This window comes from Atractosteus spatula, chromosome 17 (genome assembly GCF_055471065.1).
Source record: "Atractosteus spatula isolate fAtrSpa1 chromosome 17, fAtrSpa1.hap1, whole genome shotgun sequence".
Lineage (NCBI taxonomy): Eukaryota > Metazoa > Chordata > Actinopteri > Semionotiformes > Lepisosteidae > Atractosteus > Atractosteus spatula.
Genome location: NC_142722.1, coordinates 17,138,347 through 17,164,046, shown reverse-complemented (window position 1 = coordinate 17,164,046; position 25,700 = coordinate 17,138,347). Strand labels below are relative to the sequence as shown.

Sequence of the window (25,700 nt, the reverse complement as noted above, 5' to 3'; positions counted from 1 at the left end):
TGGTTGATAAACTGTATTTCTTTTGAAGGTGTTGAACTGTCCTCTCAACATGAACATGGACAGTTAACAGATCCCAGCAGGCAGACTGTTCAGGCTGCAAATCACAGAACCCAAGAAACGTATATGGGTCAATCAGGCTGGATTACAACGGTTAACAGGCTGTAATCAAAACTGAGAACAGGCAACAACAAAGATGGACTGTTAACACTAGTTATACAGTTTACACTTTACAGATAGTATTATTTCCTGACCTATTCATATACATGCTCTAATCTTGTTAAGGGAACAATTGTGGCACTATTTCTTGTGCCTTTAACAGACCCCAAAAGAGCAAAATCTGATCCTGCTGGGCTCAAACGTAGCTAGAAAAACTATAATTTAAAGCTGGGAAACTAACAATGATCCTTTCATCTGCAAGTGGATTTATAGCACAAAACTGTGTAGAAGTTTCCTGTATTAAACCCAGACTTCAATCCACCTGTTCACAGACATTTCCCCATCTAGATCGAAGGCTGCTTTCCGCAGTGAGGAGTAAAAGCTTCTGACAAACGGAAAACAGCAGTCAAAAAACCAGCGGGAAATTGCACCCTGCATTTAGTTAAAAGTTTGGATTTAATTTGGAGAACAGGTGACTGCATCAAGAATAAAAATCAGAGTACAGATGGTATTTCACAAGACGACAGCCTCAAAGAAACCCTGTTATCTTATGCACATCATCACAGTAGACTATGATGGCTAACATCCTTGAAATCAGCTACAGTTGGAAAAAATCCAGAATGATTAGTTCGCAGTTATTACCTGCTCTGTTTTTGTATGGCTATTTAAAAACCCTGTGGTATATACAAAGCAGTCTTACCTTACTTTGAAAATCTGTTTTTTTAACAGCAGATGCAACAATGGGAGTGCGATAGTGACTTTCTGACAATGGTCATTACTGGTTTAGCTTTAGTCTGAGCAAGACCTGACGTGAAGTTGTCACAGACAACAACAAACAGTCCAAAGAAAGCTTACGTTATTTTAGGTAAAATGTAGAAATTTTGAACTGTGATAACTAAAAATTAGGAATTTAAAAACCGTGGGGAAGGTGATGCGCTTTTCATAAACAGTCGTCCAACAGAAATATGTTAACAGACTGGAGCTCAGCTGTAAAAGTCACATTTTCCCTGGGTCCAGGAGAACACCACAGCCATCCAGGCAAGGTATCTTAGTTTCTTTGGAAGCAGAAGACGGTTCTCCCAGCTCAGCTCAATCTCCGTAGGCTACTTTGGTCCACAACCAAACAGCATCCTCCAGCCTCCTCTGCCCTTTCAATTGGCTGTCCTTAAAAGTTGAATGCAGTGTAGTTTTTGTTACCTTGGTACAATTAATGCCATTTAGCGTTATTCCTCCATCCCCGCTTAGCCACAGATTAGCGAAAGCAGATTCGCTTTCAGGCTCGGGGTGGGTTGGTGAGCACTGCCCACACAGGGAGGGTGGTGCCAGCCCTGTTCCCTGCAGGAGAGAGCTTCTGCAAAAAAAAAAGCAGTCTTTCTGCTCCTTTGCTTCCAAAGTGCTGCTGCAACCAGCCACTGACCCACCACTGCGATGCCCCCTTCTCCTGGACCCTCCAGTGCCACTGCCCACAAACGCCTTGGTCTCTAGGAATGCAGAACAATGTAAGAGAAGAACAGACGACTCCAGGAAGTGGAACAGGGTGAACGGGCCCAAGCCAGCTATGCTGTCTGTGATCAGTCCCTTTGGCTGACGTAAGAAGTAGGCGTCTCTTAATCTCCCTTAGTAAGCAGATCTTCAATGTAGGCGTCCAGCTCATCATCCGTGTTGATATCGATGTCCCGCAAGGTAGAGGATTAAATTAAGCCAAAGCTGTGGTGCCTGCTATTCGGCACAATGCAGCCAAAAATTATAGCGGAACTGCTGAAAATCTACATTTGAATTCGTAATGTGAAGTGAAAAGAGTCACTTCCAAACAAAAGTATCGGATCTGACAGTCAAGAGTACAGTCTGGTGCGTCTCGTAAAGGGAGAAAATACCCTTTAGGGATTTCAGAAACGTGTGCTTGCTAACAACATTCGATGAACAAAGAAAATAAAACTATTATTTACTTTAAAAGCAGTAGCATTTGCCCCAGCAAGGTAATTCAGCTGGACAGCCTGAAAGATATATCCAAGGTGCTTCACGCCAACTGAATAGGTCTAAACCTTGGATACAGTGGGTGCCACTTTCCCAGCAGTGGCCTGATAATTCTTACGAGCTGTCCCGTGTCCAGGCAGCGAGTGAACAGCGCGTGGGAGCCCAGCCCTGGCTGCAGCGCTGCTCTCACCTCCTGCACTTTCTGCAGCAGAGCCACGATGTTGCTGCGCAGTTTCTGCAGCTTCTCCTCCGTCTCGCGGAGCCTGGCTTCGGCGCTGTTGCTCTTCTCCACCACGGCCCGGGCCCGCGCGTCTGCGTGGCTCTGGTAGGAATTGCACAGCGTCTGCAGCCCCAGCTCGTACTGCTGGAAATACTCCTTCTGTGGAGGCAGGGCACGGCGCAGGCGTCAGCCCAGCTGCCCCACCCGAGACCGTCGCGTATTAAGATATAATATCTAACTTATGCTTACAATTTCCTCACAAACACAAATATTTATGTGTTAAATTCAACTTTCTAGAGTTTTCATATTTAGAATATGTAAGAAGGTGTAATAACCGCTAGTCAATTATATAACCAACAATGCTGTCTTCCAGTGTTCCCTGGTGAACCCTGGACGTCCCCCCATGCCCTGTTGATGAATGGTTATCTAACGGCAGCCTCGTGTCAGCAGGCTCTCTGCTCAATCCCAGAGTGCTCCCTACCATTGGGAAAGCCACCAGCTCCTCTGCAGTCATGGTGTTGACATCATCCTTAGGGATCTGGAAATCCGGAGGGAAAAAGTACCGTAGCAACATCCTGGAAGGATTAAGGCAAAGGGAAATATGTTACAGAATTGTGTCTGCAACCATAAGAATCTTTAAAGTACAGGAAAGATATTAATATGCTATGGAGAAGACTGAAGGAAAAGTACATAAACACTTGGTTCTCCGAACTTGGAATAATCAGAGCACTTTTCACTTGTCCATTGAAAAAATGTGGATTACCTGAGAACACGAGTCCCCAGTGGTCTCATTTGTAGGTGTATGAAATACCAAGGCTTCACAGAACAGTCTGCAGGGTAACTGTGTTTGAAGAGGCGAACTAACTTTGCAATCGCCCTGTACATCTCTATATATACGGGAGCCAGACACTCCTGCACAGCTGAACCGGTACAGAGAGATGCTCCGAGTGCAGACGATTCAGGCGTCGTGGTGAGGCGGAGAAGAATCTCTCCGCGGATCAGCGCCTCCAGCGATGGGAAGCTGCAAGCCGGCGGTGATGTTAGTCAGGGAGGCAATGTGCACTAGCCCTCTCCCTTAAGGCCCTGTGCCTCGTGCCACAAGGTGGCCCGCTCGAGGGACGAGCGCGTCAGAGGAACAAGCGTGTCCTTCCTCATGGGTCCTGCACAGTGCAGAAATTACTACTGGCACTTCCAAATCGGATGGGGATAAAAGTAATAAAAAACCGCTGAAGGGGCAGCATGGTTATCATTCTTTCAAGTAGGGTGCTACAACAGCATGCTTAGGCTGCAATGGATCAAGTAAAGAATGGAATAAACCTTTACTTGTTCCGTGGTTATCATTAGCATTGCTGCCCCGGTTTAATTCCTACAGTGCTGTCTGCGTGGAGTTTGTATGTTCTCCCAGTGTTTGCATGGTTTTCCTCCCGCAGTCCAGAGACATACTGGTAGGTCAACTGGCCCTGGTGTGAGTGTGTGTCTGTGTGTGTCCTGCGATGGACTGGGTCCAGACTGTACCCTACCTTTTGCCTGCTGCCTGCCAAAATAGGCCCCAGCTGCCCTGTGACCCTGATGATAAAGTGGTTAGAAAAGGGGAGGATGCCACAGAGGTCCGGAAGCCCCAGGATCGGTCGGATACCCTCTCCGCAGCCTGTTACTCAGCCCCTGGCCTACCTCATCCTCACAACCAGGCTCTCGATGACTTCCCGGCTGGCCGTGGGCTGGGTGGTGTCGGGCTCCATTCGGGTGGGGGCTCCTTCCTCCTTCTCCATGTCCTCCAAGGTGTTGGGACTCTGGGACTCGGGCGTTGGAGGACGCATCAGCCGCACATCATCACTGCCCTTCAGCACCCTGCCAGCAAGACCGTGAGAAGGGCAGCAGCATCACGGACAACATCCCTGGGCTCTGGAGGACTGGTAACCACTTCTTTTCTTTGGCTATTTCATACCCCGCTTTGGAAGGCAGGCAGCTCAAGTACATTCAAGACAGTTGTGCTGTTGCTGCCGCCAAGACACGTTCCGTTTTATTGAAAATTGTCTGTCCACCAATTGCACCTTGCCTTAGACAATTCCTAGTGAGCAGGCTCAGGGTTGCCGATCAACGCCTGGCGAGCAGGATCAGCTAGATCAGCGTTGCCTATCCTCAGGATCGTGGTTGCATATCTAGCCTCAACATGGCAGCATGTTTAAATCACTTTTCACGTACAGCTCATCTGTACACCACAGAAAACTAGAATATCAGGTTATTCTAAAACCTTTCCAACTGGATTAGTAATTGTTATGGACATATTACAGAAAGCACTGTGTTGCTTACATTACCCTTGTCAAAAAGACCTTGATTAATGTAACCAGCATGACTATTTTATAGAAATGGAAAGAATTCAATTATTCAAAGAAGCTCTTGCCCAAATGTGCAAAAAGGTCAAAGAAAGTGTGCCATGAGAATAAACTCCACACCATTGCCTGCTGCTTCTATTTGTGTGAAGTGACAATGCATTGCTTTGTGTGCGTGGCCTCCAAAACGTTCCGCAGCAGGGTTCAAATATTTCAGGGTTAACCTCGGAACAGGTCATTTTTTACCATTTCCCCTACTGTGAACCAGTGCTCTGCAGAAAAACCTTGAAGAAATCCCTGAAATCGGAGATGGCAATCCGACACCGTTATCCGTCTACCTGCTGGTTTACTCCAACCATATTGTAAGGAACTCGGGAAAGCCTTCCCGAAGGGAAAAGGATACTTACCACCTGCTACGAGGGGTGATGGCAGTGGGCACGTAGTCAAACTTCACTTTCCAGAGAACGCCCTGCTTGCCAGCTTGCACAGACGAGACGCGGCCGGTGAAGCACTCCTTGTTCACCTTCACTTCCACTAGTAAGCCTCTATCAGCAGACAAAGGGGACACTGTAGGCGGCCTGAAAGAGCGACCCTGCAATGACTCGCGCCCTTCACCTCTGCGAGCACAATCACGCACGGTCCAAACGAGGATGCCGCAGTGGAGGCAGAATTCTTATATTACAGTACACCCTCAGCTCAGTGGGCTAATAAATGAGAAGAGGTGTCTGTTATTGCCAAATGTCTGCTTAATCATGAATGTTTTTTTTTCATTTTTTTCTCAAAATATGCTATGACAAAAAATACATATACAACACGCAACTAACACCCGTGTAAGCAACTGATGTAGAAGGGCTTTTATTTAACTAGGCTCTGTGTGCCCCTTTGCTGTATTCTAATCCCTCATTGTAGCTTGTGTAATTCTGCTTTTCCTCTCATTGTTTTTCTGTAAAGCGCTTTGACAAGCCAATTGTAAGGGAGTGATATAAAATAAAGTTTATTATTGTCATTAGGGCTCCATTGGTATTCCTGAATTTTAAATCTATGTAGTATTTATTTTTACCTTGTTTTATTATGTATGCATCTTACAGATTATTTTTTTACATGGTTAGCATTATTTTAGAATTTACTTTTTAAAACGTACGAGTATTAAAAAAAATTGTTAAAGCATCTGAAACACAAACAAGACCCACCATGAGCAATTTGCCCACCCTTTACCTGCTCCATTGCCATTCATGGCTTTTAAATCTATTTAAAAGTATGCTGTACAAGAACATGTTACACTATCTAATGTTCAGTTAAAGCAAAGGTTTACTGGTCTGAGTCACTCTGGCCAGGCTCTCCCACTGGCTGGGCTGCAGTGTCTTAACATTCCTCCTGTGGATTCCTACAGCTCTCTAGAGCTGCTCACCTTTCTTTGCTGCCTTGAGATCCACTCCTGCTTCTTCTTCCTCTTCATTGCTGTCCGTGATCTGCCAACACAAGAGACAAGCCTGGCATTAAGCACAGCAGGGTCTGGCTCTGGAAATGAAACCACTAGCTGATGTCTCAAACGCCAGAGCAAATCTTTCCCCACCGTAGCCCCAGAGCCTCCAGGTTTCCACTCCAGATGAGCTCTCCAGCTGCTTAACTGAACCCTAAGTGAAGGTAATAATTTGGTTCATCAGATCCTGTCGACTACGAGGAGAGGAGGGCTAAAAAATGCCTTTAAATGCACTCCAAATGGGTACAGGTTTCAAGTTACTTTTGTTTTTGTTCTTACCATCTTCCGACGTTCAAGAACAGAAATGCATCAAAAGCTTCAATTAGTTTAAACTTCAGGTTCAATTAAATAACCAAGAGCTCAGAGCTCGGATAGGACACCGCGTGCTAGAGAAAGCGAAAGCTGGCGTTCTCTCACCAGCACAAAGAATTCATCAAATTCTTTATCTAAATACACCACAATCTGGATACTCAGATGTATGAATACCAAGAACCTTTATCATATCTAGATAATTTATCAGGGCGCCGGATGCATGTGTAGTGCCGGATGTGTAGTATTTGGGATGTTTTGCTCCCCAAAACAATTGCCACAGCCAACTAGATCTTTTCTTTCTGGCTTTATGTTTTTTTTACTGCTGTATAGTACATCATTTTGGCAAAAGGCAGTGGTTCATCATAAGGAGTCATCATCACAAAGGAAAATTTGCGAAGCAAAGCTATAAAATGTCATCACCTCTAGACACGGAAAGTGTCAGGTGCACCAAGCTGTAACAGAAATGTTTTAGCTACCGACATCATTGCCAATCTTGGCTAAAAAACTGCGATAGCGCGTCCACGTTTCCAGTATCGCATGACGTCAGCTTGAGACCCACAGAACTGCAGAATTGCGGGCCTTGCCTGCCAGAGAGAGGGCTGCAGGACGAGCCACACGCCAGGCTCTGCTGCAGCGACTGAGACCAGACACCGCCGCCTGTCTGTGCTGGGGGAAGGAGGCTACCGCCTAGAGGGCTTTTCGGAACCGCGCCCCGTCGGGGGATCAGCGTACCTCCACCACCACACTGCTCTGGGCTCTCCGAGCGCTTGGCTCGGCCGCTGCTCTGAACACCTGGGGCGCAATTGCAGCCGCCAGCCTGTTTTTGCCAGAGCTTGGCCTTTTCTCTTCTTCCTCCTCCTCCTCCGTGCTCTCAGCAGGAGGGAGTGTCCTCCGTCTGGAGCCAGGCATCTGCTTCCCAGCGCTCTGCAGATTCAAGGACAGCACATCGCACGTGACTCCGGAGAAGGGGCAGTCCAGTACAACACCCGCCACCAGAACAGACAGGGGAGCTTAGGGATGTGCAGAAACCTCAGGCCCTCACCTTCCCCACGTTGATATAATATTATCATTATTCAAGGTCCAACTGCGACACCTTTAACATTTCCATTGGTTAAGCACACCGCGCTGCAGGAAAGTCCATCGTTCAGATGAGATATTAAGCAGACATCCCGACGAGCTGGTCATTAAAGATGCAGAGGCACTGTGCTTAAAAGCAGGGATGCTACCCGTGATGTCCTAGCTAAATTTCACTCTGGCTTTCAACCATTTCCATAAATCCATCAGAATGAACAGTGAAACACACCTCAAAAGACACAGGTGAAAACTAAGCAAAAGTCCAGTTAAAACCAAACAACGACTGGGCTCCTTTGCCCAAAGTCTGTCATCTTGTGTTCTTAATTTAGTCTTTAGTCTTAAAACACCCCCTTAATGCCACAGAAGGGAGTTCTCATATCTCTACCTGATCTGCCGCATAGTGTTGAAAAAGGGCGAGAGGCATCACCCAAGAAGGTGCAGCACTTCAGTGGGTGATAAAGTGGGTTTCCTGGAAACATGTAAATCGCTATATAAATGCAATTATTGCTACTATCCATGCAGTCCTTCTCTCTGTTTGTAAATGTACCCAATTTTCCCAGCCTTTGTGATGCACAGGGTTTATTTTAGTTCAAAGGAATCCTGGGTCGTGGTTGTTTGCCTGTTGGCCACAGGGGGGCGCGTGTCTGCGGAGCAAGGGGGTGTGAGCAGAGTCGGGGAAGAGCGCAGTACACTCCCTCCACCACCACGCTGCCCTCCGCTGTCTGCGCCCTGAGCTCCGTCACTCTCCCACTCTTCTGATTCACCGCAGGTGCCGAGCCGGTCACCTTCGTCTTCTTGGGCTGCGGCTCCTCCTCCTCCTCCTCCTCGCTGTTCTCTGCCTGGGGGGGGCCTCTCTTGCGCTGGCTCCCTGCGGGCGTTGCCTGCTTTGCTGTGCTCTGTGCGGCGGAGGGAGAAGAGGGGAGAAGGGCTCATTCAAGGCTCATACCTCTTTGCTCGGGAGCCGACAGCAGCTGGCCGTCAGCGGGAACGCTCCCCCTCTGCATGAGCAGGCTCGTACTCAGCTTGTACGCCGCAGTGTGTCAGAGCCGTCACAATCACCTACAACACATACTTCTTACACACCCAAGGAGCACAGATCAGACCACATACTCACCTAGAAATAAAGAACCCCAAAATTATATTGGTGTCCTGTGCTGATTATTCTTTGCCAGGCTTCCCTGCTGCATAGTCAACGTCCCGGTGCCTATCAACCCTTCACCCCCTTGACTGCCTCCCTAAAAAGGACAGCACTTAAGTTTGCCATCATCTGGGAAAAGACTTCTGGAGTTAAGGAGATCGCATTACAGACAGACTTGGGTTCATGAAAAGGATTAGTGTGCACCCCAGCATTGGCCCTACGACTTCTGCGTGGAACAGGAGTAGGTACATTTACTACACGGTCACAAGGAGAGAAGCTGGTAGTAGGCTCAGCCCTAGAAGGCTCGGTGTCAGCCTCAGTCCTAACCTGCACAGCACCTGTAGATTCAGGAGCAGGTTCAAACCTAAGAGGCTCAGAGAACACTTCTGATTCACTACCACAGAGATCCTCATCACTAGCAACATCTAATGACTCAGGGAACACCTCCCGAGTTAATCTTGGAAGCGAAACCTCCTCCAACACTACAAACTCTGGCGGAGACTCTGAAAGGGTACTAACAGACGTTCCTGTGGGGGACTGGTTTCTAACACACCTGGGGGCTGGGACAGGGCCCACACATGGCCTTAAATTAACCCTGTGTACCCGCTTTATAGGACCACCTTCCAATGGTTCCACTGCGTGTGTCGTACCCTGCACCTCTACCACCCTATACACAGTAGGTCCCCAAGCATCCTGTATCTTATTTCTGCCCAACGGTCTGTGTCTCAGATAAACCAGCTGACCTACACTGACTGGGGGAAAGAACACTTTGTCTTCTTGCAGTGCAACTCTTTCCGCAGCTTTTTGTTCTGCGTACTCTTTAGCTCGGGCATGTGCTTCGTTCAACCGTTCCTGGTGGACCACCAGCCAATCATGTCTTTTATCCAGCACCTCCTCCTGGCCCAGTAACGCATCAACAGGTAAGTGAGGATGCACTCCGTACAGAAGGAAGTAAGGCGAATATCCCGTACTAGCGTGAGGTGTCACATTGTAGGCATAGACTAACTCCGGCAGATGTTCTGGCCAACGGCGCTTCTTCTCAGGAGGCAACGTGCGTAAAAGGTCATGTAGGGTCCTGTTGAACCGTTCACAGTGTGGGTTTCCTTGAGGATGGAAAGGACTGGTGCGTGTTTTCTTCACTCCGTAAAGTTTACACAGCTCTGCAACTACCTGACTCTCAAAGGTTTTTCCCTGGTCACGATGCAACCTTTCAGGGCATACAAATTTCATAAACCATTCTTTCAGGAGGACTTTTGCTGTAGTGTCTGCCTTCTGATCACGAGTCGGGAAAGCCTGTGTAAACTTGGTAAACACGTCAGTAACTACCAACACGTTCTCCCGCCCATCAGAGGCTGGCTCGAGGACCGTGTAGTCGACAGCGACAACCTCTAAAGGCCTAGTAGCTATAAATGGTTTGATGGGTGCCTGGATTTTTGGCTGTGGCATTTTGGTCAGGATACACCATTGACACTTCTTGACCCACTGTTCCACATCATTATACATGCCCACCCAAAAGCATCTCTGTCTCAACAGATTCTGAGTGCGTTCAATTCCTTGATGACCCATCTGGTCATGTACACTTTCCAATATTTGATCTTTCATACAATCAGGCAGGAGGAGTTGGAAACATTCACCAACATGAGGATCTTCGATCACCCTGTACAATAGCCCATCAAGCTCTCGCACCCGGTGCCACTGTTTCAACAAAGACAAGGTAGATTTAGGCAACTTTGATCTCTCCTTATTCCCTGGTTTTCTCTACTTATTCCAGAACATCCGGAAAGCACTGAGAGAGGGATCAGCATCTTGAAACCGACGGAGCTCCTTCTTTGTATACCCTGGGAAAGTTTGGGTGTTACTCTGTGACTTGTTCAAGTTATCACAATCCACTCCCGCTTCCAAAACACGGATCTGTCTTATTTTGCAGCATTTCATACCGGCTGCCACCAAATCTGGCTCCAGGGGTGTGCCTCTGCTGACAACATTACAGATAGCCACACAATCATCATATTCGACATCATCAGGGTCAGGTTCAGGCTCCCCTGCAAATGGCTGCCTAGAGAGGGCATCAGCAGCAGTGTTGCAGCGTCCTGGGCGATAGAGATAAATCCCTAACCCCCTCTATGAACTGATCTCGGATAGCTCGCTTCTCATCCGACACTACATCAGGCGATACCTTTAACACAGCGCCGAGCATGCGAGAGAGAGAATGAGAGTAATTGCAAAGATCTTCCCCCTCCCTTTGCTTACAGCCATAAAAGGCTTGCAACAGTTGGGAAACACTGCGCTTCTCCCTGAAAGCATGTCTGAGGTAACTGAATATATCACTGACCTGTCTAGATTCACCACCCATACGTAAACGTACTTCTTCTAGGGCCGGACCCTTCAACAATGATAACACAAGGTCATACTGCTCAGCAGGAGTCTGTTCCCTGGCTCTGATTACTCGTTCAACTTCTTCGATAAACTCGTCAACGGAGCAACCATCTTTAGTTATATCACCACTAAAAGGCTGTACATTACGTTCTCTAGGTACATACACATATGAACGTTTTGGTTCAGGACCCAGTGCAGCAATAGTGGCCATGGCTTGGTCATATTTTCTAACTAGGTCTTCTACTTGAGACCTCAAGTCATGGAGGTTGTCACCATTACCATTCTCCGTAACTACACGACCATCAACTGCTGCACCATCATCCCTGTCATCACCTGACATTTTGGGAACTGTTCACAAACACAGTCTCTGTGCAAACATCAATCTTGGAATACCACAGTTCAGCAGATGAGTCTGAAGAGACAAGAAGACGTCCTCCACTGGCCGTTGGTGTCGTCTGGTTCCCAGCACACTGGCCACTGGACCTCTGGACCTGGCCTTCTCCGTCCGTTATCAGCCTCCTTGGACAGCTGTCTTCACCACTACCGTATTTTATGCACCACCGCTTTACTGTGAGAGTCAGAACCCCCAGACTATCAGAAACCCCACTCCTGGTACCAAAATTGTGTAGCCTGGCAAAGAATAATCAGCACAGGACACCAATATAATTTTGGGGTTCTTTATTTCTAGGTGAGTATGTGGTCTGATCTGTTCTTAGTTTAAAAAACAAAAATAAAATAACAAAAGAAATGACATATAACAATATTTTTATATACACACAATACGGCAGTGGTTCTTTCACGCAGAGGGGAAAACAAAGAAAACATGTTTAGTTTTACAGTTTTTTACATTCCATCTGACCATTACAGAAACGCATCTACACTGAACAACAAAAAAATAAATAAATTACATCACAGTTGAAGTTCAAACAACTCACCACGCAGCGCGGGCAGAAATAAGCCGCTCCCAGGCTGCGCGGGTCACCTCTCAGCCCTCCCTGAGAACTACATTACGACCATAATTAGTATCATACTTACAATTGCGTACACTTAACAAACGGTGCTAAACATAAATCTCTGTAAAGAACGAAGGAACAGAAAATACAAGGAGCATGTGAAACCCATTACTTACAAATCAATAAACAGATATCCCCAGCCCGAGTAGTTGTCTAAAAACTGGCTACCGCCTCAGTGTACTCCGTTAAAATCTAATATCCATCTCGCTACTCTTGTCTCAATCCTATGAAGTGCCCCTTTATACTCATTTAGGGGGTAAATAGGGCAACAACACCGTATTTACCGTTACAACTCCCTAGTAATTTCGGGGTCTTTTAACGGTAACTCACTGCTTCTGAGTCCCTACTGCCCATGCGCAGAACGCTGAACTCACCTGACAGGAGCCGCCAGCTAAGAGGTAGCGCCATCTAGTGGATTTGGCATAACAGGCCGCTATTCACCGCTGGGTCACATACAAAATACCGAATATGTCAAAAACAGCTCTGGATAATCGAAACCGCAAAAGCACATCAGATTTACTGAGTGCTCCTTGGGTGTGTAAGAAGTATGTGTTGTAGGTGATTGTGACGGCTCTGACACACTGCGGCGTACAAGCTGAGTACGAGCCTGCTCATGCAGAGGGGGAGCGTTCCCGCTGACGGCCAGCTGCTGTCGGCTCCCGAGCAAAGAGGTATGAGCCTTGTATGAGCCCTTCTCCCCTCTTCTCCCTCCGCCGCACAGAGCACAGCAAAGCAGGCAACGCCCGCAGGGAGCCAGCGCAAGAGAGCCCCCCCCCCCCAGGCAGAGAACAGCGAGGAGGAGGAGCCGCAGCCCAAGAAGACGAAGGTGACCGGCTCGGCGCCTGCGGTGAATCAGAAGAGTGGGAGAGTGACGGAGCTCAGGGCGCAGACAGCGGAGGGCAGCGTGGTGGTGGAGGGACTGTACTGCGCTCTTCCCCGACTCTGCTCACACCCCCTTGCTCCGCAGACACGCGCCCCCCTGTGGCCAACAGGCAAACAACCACGACCCAGGATTCCTTTGAACTAAAATAAACCCTGTGCATCACAAAGGCTGGGGAAATTGGGTACATTTACAAACAGAGAGAAGGACTGCATGGATAGTAGCAATAATTGCATTTATATAGCGGGTATTTAGGGTGTAAATAGGGCAACAACACCGTATTTACCGTTACAACTCCCTAGTAATTTCGGGTTCTTTTAACGGTAACTCACTGCTTCTGAGTCCCTACTGCCCATGCGCAGAACGCTGAACTCACCTGACAGGAGCCGCCAGCTAAGAGGTAGCGCCATCTAGTGGATTTGGCATAACAGGCCGCTATTCACCGCTGGGTCACATGTGTAAAGACAACTCAGACGAATTTAACAAACTTCCCAAAAAATATCCTGACCAGAATGGGAGAAAAGGTTTGATTTCACGAGGTCTCCCCACACAGCGTCCCTCGCTCCAGACGTGCGGGGTGGCCACCGCCTTGCTGGGGACGGGGCTCCGGGCGGGAGGTCTGGGCGCTGAGGTTGCTGCCTGAAGAGGTGTTAGTGGGGTCAGCAGGGGGCGCTCATACTGCGGTGCATGTGGGTCCTAATGTCCCAGTAATATCCCACACCACCGCTAAGCAGGTGTGAGCCTGGTCAGTACCTGGTTGAGAGACCTCCTGGGAAGCTAAGCAGGTAAGAGCCTGGTCAGTACCCGGCTGGGAGTCATGGCCTCCTAATAATCCCCATCTCTGAATGGGCTACATCGCTCTGCTTTCCACCCCCCCTCCCCTCACCTCATCAGCCAGCAGCCATATCACCCTGCAACTCACAACTCACAGCTGTCAGCCCACTGAAGCTAAACAGGTGTGAGCCTGGTCAGTACCTGGCTGAGAGACCTCATGGGAAAACAAAGGTTGCTGCCTGAAGAGGTGTTAGTGGGGTCAGCAGGGGGCGCTCACACTGCGGTGCATGTGGGTCCTAATGTCCCAGTAATGTCCCAACCAGCAGCCATATCACTCTGCAACTCACAGCTGGCAGCCCACTGAAGACCTCCTGGGAAGCTAAGCAGGTGTGAGCCTGGTCAGTACGAGGCTGGGAGTCATGGCCTTCTGATAATCCCCACATCTGAATGGGCTACATCACTCTGCTCTCGACCCCCCCTGCCATCACATCATCAACCAGCAGCCATATCACCCTGCAACTCTCAGCTGGTAGCCCACTGAAGCTAAGCAGCTGTGACCCTGGTCAGTACCTGGCTGAGAGACCTCCTCAAGGTCTCTCAAGCTAAGGCAAGCTAAGCAGGCGTTAGTCTGGTCAGTACCTGGCTGGGAACCTTGGCCTCCTAGTAATCCCCATCTCTGAATTGGCTACATCACTCTGCTCTCCACCCCCCTGCCATCACATCATCAGCCAGCAGCCATATCACCCTGCAACTCACAGCTGGCAGCCCACTGAAGCTAAGTCAGTACCTGGCTGAGAGACCTCCTGGGAAAACTAAGGTTGCTGCCTGAAGAGGTGTTAGTGAGGTCACCCTGCAGTGGGTCCTAATATCCCAGCTGGCAGCCCACTGAAGCTAAGCAGGTGTGAGCCTGGTCAGTACCTGGCTGAGAGACCTCCTGGGAAAACTAACGTTGCTGCCTGAAGAGGTGTTAGTGGGGTCAGCAGGGGACGCTCACACTGCGGTGGTCTCTCAGCCAGGTACTGACCAGGCTCACACCTGCTTAGCTTCCCAGGAGGTCTCTCAGCCAGGTACTGACCAGGCTCACACCTGGCTAGCTTCAGTGGGCTGCCAGCTGTGAGTTGCAGGGCGATATGGCTGCTGGGTGATGAGGTGATGGCAGTGGGGTGGAGAGCAGAGCGATGTAGCCAATTCAGAGATGGGGAATATTAGGAGGCCATGACTCAATATCCCAGTAATGTCCAAGCCAGCAGCAATATCACCCTTCAACTCACAGTTGGCAGCCCACTGAAGCTAAGCAGATGTGAGCCTGGTCAGTACCTGGCTGAGAGACATCCTGGGAAGCTAAGCAGGTGTGAGCCTGGTCAGTACAAGGCTGGGAGTCACGGCCTCATAATAATACCCATCTCTGCATTGGCTACATCGCTCTCCTCTGCACCCCACTGCCATTACATCATCAGCCAGAAGCCATATCACCCTGCAACTCACAGTTGGCAGCCCACTGAAGCTAAGCAGGTGTGAGCCTGGTCAGTACCTGGCTGAGAGACCTCCAGGGAAGCTAAACAGGTGTGAGCGTGGTCAGGAGCAGGCTGGGAGTCATAGCCTCCTAATAATCCCCATTTCTGAATTGGCTACATCGCTCTGCTCTCCACCCCCCTGCCATTACCTCCGGGGAAAACTAACGTTGCTGCCTGAAAAGGTGTCAGTGAGGTCAGCAGGGGGTGCTCACCCTGCAGTGCATGTGGGTCCTAAAGTCCCAGTAATGTCCTAGCCAGCAGCCATATCACCCTGCAACTCACAGTTGGCAACCCACTGAAGCTAAGCAGGTGTTAGCCTGGTCAGTAGCTGGCGGAGATACCTCCTGGGAAGCTAAGCAGGTGTGAGCCTCATCAGTAGCTGGATGGGAGTCCTGGTCTCCTAATAATCCCCATCTCTGAATTGGCTACATTAGTCTGCACTCTACCCCACTGCCATCACATCATCAGCCAGAAGCCATATCACACTGCAACTCACAGCTGGCAGCCCACTGAAGTTAAGCAGGTATGAGCCTGGTCAGTACCTGGCTGAGAGACCTCCCAGACAGCTAAGCAGGTGTGAGCCTGGTCAGTACCTGGCTGAGAGACCTCCAGGAAAGCTAAGCAGGTGTGAGCCTGGTCAGTACGTGGATGGGAGTCAACAGCCAGCAGCCATATCACCCTGCAACTCACAGCTGGCAGCCCACTGAAGCTAAGCAGGTGTAAGCCTGGTCAGTACCTGGTTGGTAGTCATGGCCTCCTAAAAATCCCCATCTCTGAATTGGCTACATTTCTCCAACCCACTGCCATCACATCATCACCCAGCAGCCTTATCACCCTTCAACTAACAGCTGGCAGCCCACTGAAGCTACGCAGGTGTGAGCCTGGTCAGGACCTGGCTGAGAGACCTCCTGGGAAAACTAACGTTGCTGCCTGAAGAGGTGTTAGTGGGGTCTGCAGGGGGCGCTCACACTGCGGTGCATGTAGGTCCTAATGTCCCAACCAGCAGCCATATCACCCTGCAACTCACAGCTGGCAGCCAACTGAAGCTAAGCAGGTGTGAGCCTGGTCAGTACCTGGCTGACAGAAATGCTGGGAAGCTAAGCAGGTGTGAGCCTGGTCAGTACCTGGCTGGGAGTCATGGCCTCCTAATAATCCCCATCTCTGAATTGGCTACATCGCTCTGATTTCCACCCCCCTACCCTCACATCATCAGCCAGCAGCCATATCACCCTTCAACTAACAGCTGACACCCCACTGAAGTTAAGCAGGTGTAAGACTGATCAGTACCTGGCTGGGAGTCATGGCCTCCTAATAATCCCCATCTCTGAATTGGCTACATCACTCTGCTCTCCACTCCACTGCCATCATATCATCAGCCAGCAGCCATCTCACCCTGCAACTCACAGCTGGTAGCCCACTGAAGCTAAGCAGATGTGAGCCTGGTCAGTACCTGGCTGAGAGACATCCTGGGAAGCTAAGCAGGTGTGAGCCTGGTCAGTACAAGGCTGGGAGTCACGGCCTCATAATAATACCCATCTCTGCATTGGCTACATCGCTCTCCTCTGCACCCCACTGCCATTACATCATCAGCCAGAAGCCATATCACCCTGCAACTCACAGTTGGCAGCCCACTGAAGCTAAGCAGGTGTGAGCCTGGTCAGTACCTGGCTGAGAGACCTCCAGGGAAGCTAAACAGGTGTGAGCGTGGTCAGGAGCAGGCTGGGAGTCATAGCCTCCTAATAATCCCCATTTCTGAATTGGCTACATCGCTCTGCTCTCCACCCCCCTGCCATTACCTCCGGGGAAAACTAACGTTGCTGCCTGAAAAGGTGTCAGTGAGGTCAGCAGGGGGTGCTCACCCTGCAGTGCATGTGGGTCCTAAAGTCCCAGTAATGTCCTAGCCAGCAGCCATATCACCCTGCAACTCACAGTTGGCAACCCACTGAAGCTAAGCAGGTGTTAGCCTGGTCAGTAGCTGGCGGAGATACCTCCTGGGAAGCTAAGCAGGTGTGAGCCTCATCAGTAGCTGGATGGGAGTCCTGGTCTCCTAATAATCCCCATCTCTGAATTGGCTACATTAGTCTGCACTCTACCCCACTGCCATCACATCATCAGCCAGAAGCCATATCACACTGCAACTCACAGCTGGCAGCCCACTGAAGTTAAGCAGGTATGAGCCTGGTCAGTACCTGGCTGAGAGACCTCCAAGACAGCTAAGCAGGTGTGAGCCTGGTCAGTACCTGGCTGAGAGACCTCCAGGAAAGCTAAGCAGGTGTGAGCCTGGTCAGTACGTGGATGGGAGTCAACAGCCAGCAGCCATATCACCCTGCAACTCACAGCTGGCAGCCCACTGAAGCTAAGCAGGTGTAAGCCTGGTCAGTACCTGGTTGGTAGTCATGGCCTCCTAAAAATCCCCATCTCTGAATTGGCTACATTTCTCCAACCCACTGCCATCACATCATCACCCAGCAGCCTTATCACCCTTCAACTAACAGCTGGCAGCCCACTGAAGCTACGCAGGTGTGAGCCTGGTCAGGACCTGGCTGAGAGACCTCCTGGGAAAACTAACGTTGCTGCCTGAAGAGGTGTTAGTGGGGTCTGCAGGGGGCGCTCACACTGCGGTGCATGTAGGTCCTAATGTCCCAACCAGCAGCCATATCACCCTGCAACTCACAGCTGGCAGCCAACTGAAGCTAAGCAGGTGTGAGCCTGGTCAGTACCTGGCTGACAGAAATGCTGGGAAGCTAAGCAGGTGTGAGCCTGGTCAGTACCTGGCTGGGAGTCATGGCCTCCTAATAATCCCCATCTCTGAATTGGCTACATCGCTCTGATTTCCACCCCCCTACCCTCACATCATCAGCCAGCAGCCATATCACCCTTCAACTAACAGCTGACACCCCACTGAAGTTAAGCAGGTGTAAGACTGATCAGTACCTGGCTGGGAGTCATGGCCTCCTAATAATCCCCATCTCTGAATTGGCTACATCACTCTGCTCTCCACTCCACTGCCATCATATCATCAGCCAGCAGCCATCTCACCCTGCAACTCACAGCTGGTAGCCCACTGAAGCTAAGCAGCTGTGACCCTGGTCAGTACCTGGCTGAGAGACCTCCTGGCAAGCTAAGCAGGCGTTAGTCTGGTCAGTTCCTGGCTGGGAACCATGGCCTCCTAATAATCCCCATCTCTGAATTGGCTACATCACTCTGCTCTCCACCCCCCTGTCATCACATCATCAGCCATCTCACCCTGCAACTCACAGCTGGTAGCCCACTGAAGCTAAGCAGCTGTGACCCTGGTCAGTACCTCCTGAGAGACCTCCTGGCAAGCTACGCAGGCGTTAGTCGGGTCAGTTCCTGGCTGGGAACCATGGCCTCCTAATAATCCCCATCTCTGAATTGGCTACATCACTCTGCTCTCCACCCCACTGCCATCACATCATCAGCCAGCAGCCATATCACCCTGCAACTCACAGCTGGCAGCCCACTGAAGCTAAGCAGCTGTGACCCTGGTCAGGGCTGAGAGACCTGGCTGAGAGACGTTCTGGGAAAACTAAGGTTGCTGCCTGAAGAGGTGTTAGTGGGGTCAGCAGGGGGCGCTCACAATGCGGTGCAGGTGCGTCCTAATGTCCCAGTAATGACCCAACCAGCAGCCATATCACCCTGCAACTCACAGGTGACAACCCACTAAAGCTAAGCTGGTCAGTACCTGGGTGAGAGACATGGTGGGAAGCTAAGCAGGTGTGAGCCTGGTCAGTACCTGGCTGGGAATCATCAGCCAACAGCCATATCACCCTGCAACTCACAGCTGGCAGCCCACTGAAGCTAATCTGGTCAGTACCTGGCTGAGAGACCTCCTGGGAAGCTAAGCAGCTGGGAGCCTTGTCAGTACCAGGCTAGGAATCATCAGCCAGCAGCCATATCACCCTGCAACTCACAGCTGTCAGCCTACTGAAGCTAATCAGGTGTGAGCCTGGTCAGTACCTGGCTGGGAGTCATGACCTCCTAATAATCCCCATCTCTGAATTAGCTACATCACTCTGCTCTCCACCCCCCTGCCATCACATCATCAGCCAGCAGCCATATCACCCTGCAACTCACAGCTGGCAGCCCACTGAAGCTAAGCAGGTGTGAGCCTGGTCAGTACCTGGCTGCCAGAAATGCTGGGAAGCTAAGCAGGTGTGAGCCTGGTCAGTACCTGGCTGAGAGACATGCTGGGAAGCTAAGCAGGTGTGAGCCTGGTAAGTACTTGGCAGGGAATCATAAGCCAACACCCATATAACCCTGCAACTCACAGCTGGCAGCCCACTGAAGCTAAGTCAGTACCTGGCTGAGAGACCTCCTGGGAAAACTAAGGTTGCTGCCTGTCCCAGTAATGTCCCAACCAGCAGCCATATCACCCTGCAACTCACAGCTGGCAACCCACTGACGCTAAGCAGGTGTGAGCCTGGTCAGTACCTGGCTGAGAGACCTCCTGGCAAGCTAAGCAGGCGTTAGTCTGGTCAGTACCTGGCTGGGAACCATGGCCTCCTAATAATCCCCATCTCTGATTTGGCTACATCACTCTGCTCTCCACCCCACCCATATCACCGTGCAACTCATAGCTGGCAACCCACTTAAACTAAGCAGGTGTGACCGTGGTCAGTACCTGGCTGACAGACCTCCAGGGAAGCTAAGCAGTTGTGAGCGTGGTCAGGAGCTGGCTGGGAGTCATGGCCTCCTACTAATCCCCATCTCTGAATTGGCTACATCGCTCTGCTCTCCACCCCCCTGCGATTACATCAGGAGCCATATCACACTGCAACTCACAGCTGGCAACCCACTGAAGCTAAGCAGGTGTGAGCCTGGTCAGTACCTGGCTGAGAGAACCCCTGGGAAAACTAACGATGCTGCCTGAAGAGGTGTTAGTGAGGTCAGCAGGGGTGCTCACCCTGCAGTGCATGTGGGTCCTAATGTCCCAGTAATGTCCCAGCCAGCAGCCATATCACCCTGTAACTCACAGCTGGCAGCCCCCTGTAGCTAAGCAGGTGTGAGCCTGGTCAGTAGCGGGCTGGAGGACCCACATGCCTGATGACCTCACTAACACCTCTTCAGGCAGCAACGTTAGTTTTCCCAGGAGGTAATGGCAGAGGGGTGGAGAGCAGAGCGATGTAGCCAATTCAGAAATTAGGAGGCCATGACTCGCAGCCAACTCCTGACCACGCTCACACCTGTTTAGCTTCCCAGGAGGTCTCTCAGCCAGGTACTGATCAGGCTCACACCTGCTTAGCTTCAGTGGGCTGCCAACTGTGAGTTGCAGTGTGATATGGCTGCTGGCTGTTGACTCCCATCCAGGTACTGACCAGGCTCACACCTGCTTAGCTTCAGTGGGCTGCCAGCTGTGAGTTGCAGGGCGATATGGCTGCTGGCTGGGACATTACTCGGACATTAGGACCCACATGCACTGCAGGGTGAGCACCCCCTGCTGACCTCACTAACACCTCTTCAGGCAGCAACGTTAGTTTTCCCAGGAGGTCTCTCAGCCAGGTCCTGACCAGGCTCACACCTGCGTAGCTTCAGTGGGCTGCCAGCTGTGAGTTGCAGTGTGATATGGCTGCTGGCTGTTGACTCCCATCCAGGTACTGACCAGGCTTACACCTGCTTAGCTTCCCAGGAGGTCTCTCAGCCAGGTACTGACCAGGCTCACACCTGCTTAGCTTCAGTGGGCTGCCAGCTGTGAGTTGTACGGTGATATGGCTGCTGGCTGATGATGTGATGGCAGTGGGATGGAGAGCAGAGTGATGTAACCAATTCAGAGATGGGGATTATTAGGAGGCCATGACTTCCAGCTTGCTCACACCTGCTTAGCTTCAGTGGGCTGCCAGCTGTGAGTTGCAGGGTGATACTGCTGCTGGCTTGGACATTACTGGGATATTAGGACCCACATACACTGCAGGGTGAGCACCCACTGCTGACCTCACTTACACCTCTTCAGGCAGCAACGTTAGTTTTCCCAGGTGGTCTCTCAGCCAGGTACTGACCAGGCTCACACCTGCTTAGCTTCAGTGGGCTGCCAGCTGTGAGTTGCAGGGTGATATGGCTGCTGGCTGATGATGTGATGGCAGGGGGGTGGAGAGCAGAGTGATGTAGCTAATTCAGAGATGGGGATTATTAGGAGGTCATGACTCCCAGCCAGGTACTGACCAGGCTCACACCTGATTAGCTTCAGTGGGCTGCCAGCTGTGAGTTGCAGTGTGATATGACTTCTGGCTGATGATGTGATGGCAGTGGGGTGGAGAGCAGAGCGATGTAGCCAATTCAGAGATGGGGATTATTATGAGGCCGTGACTCCCAGCCAGGTTCTGACCAGGCTCACACCTGCTTATCTTTCCTGAAGGTCTCTCAGCCAGCTACTGACCAGGCTCACACCTGCTTAGCTTCCCTGGAGGTCTCTCAGCCATGTACTGACCCGGCTCACACCTGCTTAGCTTCCCTGGAGGTCTCTCAGCCAGGTACTGACCAGGCTCACACCAGCTTAGCTTCCCTGGAGGTCTCTCGGCCAGGTACTGACCAGGCTCACATCTGCTTAGCCTCCCAGGAGGTCTCTCAGCCAGGTACTGACCAGGGTCACACCTGCTTAGCTTCAGTGGGCTGCCAGCTGTGAGTTGCAGGGTGATATGGGTGCTAGTGATGTGTAGATAATCATATGGAGAGTCAGCAATAGAGCAATTTTCTTGAGAAGCAGCTCCTTTTTCTTTGATGATCTTGAGCAGCCGCTGCTTCTTCTGGTCCTCCTTGCGGAGGTTGTTGAAGTGGCGGGTGACGGTGCTGCCGATGAAGCAGTAGAAGACGGTCATGAGCAGGAAGGGCAGCAGGAAGCCCAGGATGGAGGAGGAGAGGCTCAGGCCCGCGATCCACAGGGACTCGTGCTCCCGGTTCAGGGTCACCAGACTGAAGTCCATGCCGCAGGAGGTCTTGTTGGCCTCGTCTCGCAGGGTGGTGCGGAACAGCAGCGTGGGCACAGCCAGGACCCCGGACAGCAGCCAGATGACGCCCAGTGAGGTGATCATGGTGGGCCGGGACCGCAGGTTGGTGCTGGACAGCGAGTGCACAATGGCCAGGTAGCGGTCAAAGCTCAGGCAGGTGAGGCAGAAGACGCTGGCGTACATGTTCACCAGCACCACGTAGCTGCTGATTTTGCACAGGGCCACCCCGAACAGCCAGTCGTAGCCCATGGCAGTGTACACTGCCCACAGGGGCAGGGTGATCACAAAGGTCAGGTCTGCCAGCGCCAGGTTGCCGATGTAAATGTCTGCCGCCCTGCGCTTGGATTTGGACTTCCACGCAGCAGGGCTTTCTGCAACAGACCTGGTAGAAGCATAGTGGTGACCACCACCCTTGGGTGTGTTAAATGTGGTTGGGTAAATTTAGTATGGACAACAAGTGTTTTTCACCTCTTTGACTTTAACTATTAACATAAATGGGCTCTGTGACTGCTGGTCTCTTTTCATTTTGTTTAAAATGTCCTCATATCAGATAACAGTTACACCTTTGCAGTTTATACCCTTAAGCGCTACATTTCTGGGGAGTATAACTCTGCACTGAATTTGTTTACCATTTCATGTTGTAGTTACACCCTGGAAAGATAATTGGTATTAGAGGCTAGCTTAATTTGACATGTTTGTATAATCCTTTTGATTGCAGACTTTTATTTTGAGATGCTAATATAAGTTACCCTCATCCCCATATCAGTCTGAAGCTGCAGGTTTTTGTTTTTTTTGTGCAATTTACCATGTCCAAAGGAATAAAAGTGTCGCTTACACATAAAAGTAGATCAAATTCCAGCTTTAAATTAATAGGAAAAATAAGGCGTTCAGAAGGCTGAATAAATTAAGGGGTCAGAAAGATACCAAAATGTCTAGATCACTCAAGAGAAATATTATTTGTTTGCTAGCATAATTTCTTTAAAGATGGAGACAACATCGATATAGAGTAACTTCAAGAACCTGTTCAGAAATGAAGACCCTGGGTTTTTAGAAGAATAAGAATTGGAGGAATGCAGTGCCCTTCACTGATTGCACGTTATGTGTGCAGTAGTTTGTACTGCTGTGTTACAATGTAGACTATTACAACAACCCTACCTCATGCACTGGGACTCACAGACAGCTGAAGCTGGAAGGCTGTGGAGCCCTACATGCTGGCTGAGTGTGACTAGGGTGAGAGGTGACAAGGAGCAGCATGACCATAGCCTAGCCATAGAAACTCTTCAACTCGGGCAGACCTGGCTACCGAGAAAGGACATGCTACTCTCCTGCCTCCAGGGAGAAGCAGTGATGAAGTCATCTGGCATTAGAAAGCCATCCTTCCTCAGAATAACACCTCCAATCCCAGCATTTCCACACCTGGTAGAATTGGAACAGCCCTTGATCCTACTGGAGGAAGGGGCTGGTGATTCAGCAAGTGGTATCTCTGCATGTGAGCCAGAGGAACAGAGGAACTTAAGCCTCTCAAGTAATATTATTGTATTGTCATTAATGTTTGTGTGGTTATTAATTTTTACTGCTTTGACAATACTAATTTGTCATGCCAATGAAGTTATTTGATTTTGAGGTAACTTTGACATAATTTCTTCCCTCTGGGACACTCTCAGTTTCTGAGTTTTCCTTGCTCTAGCTGTGAGAGCACCAAGCAAGAGGCTCTTGGTGTGTTCTTGAGATCTGTCAACTACAATGTGACTGTGCCTGCAGCTGAGCAGCAAGTCACAAAGCACCTTAACATACTGTCTCACTTGTTGGTTGGGTCACATCAGTACAGTTCTTGGTACAGGGATTGTAATAGGTTGGGCAAAATAATTGGGACAAGTCAAATCAACTCTCCAGACAAGGGGTAGTCTAGAAGACCGAATGTGTTACGGATTGTGTCACACCCCCTCCATTGTGAAGTTGCACTACTCCCATCTGGGAGACATCTCTGTGTCCCCAGGTGTAGAAGTAGCAGACTCAGGAAATCTTTCATCGCCACAGCTATATCGCTCTCAAACAACATGAGGTTACTCTCATGTCCTGTAACACTTACTGTCTTCTTTGTCTTGTTGTGTTAGACTGTGCTGTGAAAACAGATTTAAATGAACTGTCAGCCAGGGATCCTCTTACTTACCCAAACCACTATGAGGGGAGTTGTTCATCGTTCATCATTTTTGGAAGTGGGAGAGTTGCAGGAGGCCTTATGAATCACAGATCATAATAAAGGAAACGGAGACGGTTGAGGCTGGCTTCATAAATTACCATAAACAATATTGTAATAATAAACAAGTCGTTATTTACCATAAATAAATAACAACACAGAAGTATCTTGTTACCCATTAAAGTTTAAAGACATTGTTGTGCTTGGTGCTCTGTGCCAGTCTATTGCTTGTATTGACCACATAAGCTCTTACAGATGAAACAGCTGGGCCACTGTATGCACAGGGTTAAACATTCTGAGACGCAGAAATGAGCTCTGGCTTCACGCATGTCCCAGATGAGTTTGGTACACCTTCAATCAGTATGAAGACGATTTCTCACTGTTCTTGGAGGGAAACGTACCTTGTTCAGTGTGCCTTGAACTTCTGATGAGTACATCTTCATGCAGTGTCCTTGGTGATACCCATTTGATTAGCCTGCTGTCTTTGGGGTCTCTTTCTCAGTGTCATTCACAACATCATCGCTTGCCTTTGTGAGTTTGGCAAGTCTTTGTGTAACAACGATCACCTGTAGATGAGTAAAAAAGTAAGTTGTGAAGTTGTGTGCATGTCACATCTCTCTCTTCTTTCATCGAGCCTGCGTCTTGTAGCCCTTGTGTCTTTGTAAATGTCTGCAAGGCTGGGGGTTGTGTCTCTCATGTCTGACTTCCTTTCCGGGCCCTGATGACTGCTGACAGTGTCGGGCTTCACTTGCTGTAGCTCTGAAATGTATACTGTTGTGTTGCAGGGAAAAAGCAAAGAAACATCCGTTTTAAAAGCTAAATGGCTTTTTGTTTACACTAAAGCAAATTGAGAGCGCAGTGCTTCTTCACCTCTGAGTTTTTGGACAATGTGAGACATTCAGCACATTCAGTGATGTCTGTGGTTGGCGCTTTGAGGTCTTGCTCTCCTTAATTCCTTCTAAGAGCAGCGGGTGGCTGAATTCCTGTCCTAAAGCTGTCGGGGGTTGGTGCATACACTCACACGTTTTATGTGTTTTTGGCAAAACCTGAAATTTGCTGTGGATCCAGTCAGGCTGAATGGCTTCCTGTTTGGCTGACTTGGGACTGGAACACACTGCACTTCTCGGCTCTAGTGTCTCGAGTTTCATTCTGTCTTGACGTGCTCTCCGTGTAGCATTTACAGTTTTTTTCTCTTGGCCATATGGAAGCTCCAGGTGATAGATAGATACTTTATTGATCCCGTGAGGGAAATTGCAGTGGAACAGCAGCTTCATGCAGTCAACACAGCATAGTGTAACGA

General features: G+C 49.8%; 2 protein-coding genes across 2 annotated transcripts; both read right to left on the bottom strand.

Annotated features, from left to right (window-relative positions):
- Positions 1 to 593: 593 nt before the first annotated feature.
- Positions 594 to 12,481, bottom strand: LOC148819244 (ATPase MORC2-like). Its single transcript, XM_088935472.1, has 10 exons — positions 12,448 to 12,481; positions 12,190 to 12,226; positions 11,996 to 12,062; positions 8,332 to 8,442; positions 7,205 to 7,396; positions 6,089 to 6,149; positions 5,088 to 5,223; positions 4,022 to 4,198; positions 2,832 to 2,925; positions 594 to 2,509 (listed from the first exon to the last, which is right to left on the bottom strand). The coding sequence occupies exons 1-10, from the start codon at positions 12,479 to 12,481 to the stop codon at positions 2,174 to 2,176; spliced, it is 1,245 nt and encodes a 414-aa protein (XP_088791598.1). The 3' UTR covers positions 594 to 2,173.
- A 1,004-nt stretch (positions 12,482 to 13,485) lies between these two features.
- Positions 13,486 to 24,401, bottom strand: LOC148819243 (apelin receptor A-like). Its single transcript, XM_088935471.1, has 3 exons — positions 24,374 to 24,401; positions 21,903 to 22,574; positions 13,486 to 13,592 (listed from the first exon to the last, which is right to left on the bottom strand). Exons 1-3 carry the CDS (start codon positions 24,399 to 24,401, stop codon positions 13,486 to 13,488), a joined length of 807 nt encoding a protein of 268 aa, XP_088791597.1.
- Positions 24,402 to 25,700: the final 1,299 nt, after the last annotated feature.

What these genes read in the sequence shown, in the direction of transcription:
- LOC148819244 (XM_088935472.1), bottom strand. Translation starts at nt 12,481, where the DNA reads ATGGCGCTACCTCTTAGCTGGCGGCTCCTGTCAG. An exon ending in TAGCTGGCGGCTCCTGTCAG is followed by an intron (nt 12,227 to 12,447) that starts GTGAGTTCAGCG and finishes GCCAGTTTTTAG; the next exon opens with ACAACTACTCGGGCTGGGGA. An exon ending in GGATATCTGTTTATTGATTT is followed by an intron (nt 12,063 to 12,189) that starts GTAAGTAATGGG and finishes GTCGTAATGTAG; the next exon opens with TTCTCAGGGAGGGCTGAGAG.
- LOC148819243 (XM_088935471.1), bottom strand. Translation starts at nt 24,401, where the DNA reads ATGAACAACTCCCCTCATAGTGGTTTGG. An exon ending in CTCCCCTCATAGTGGTTTGG is followed by an intron (nt 22,575 to 24,373) that starts GTAAGTAAGAGG and finishes GGTCTGTTGCAG; the next exon opens with AAAGCCCTGCTGCGTGGAAG. An exon ending in TGATTATCTACACATCACTA is followed by an intron (nt 13,593 to 21,902) that starts GCACCCATATCA and finishes ACACCTCTTCAG; the next exon opens with GCAGCAACCTCAGCGCCCAG.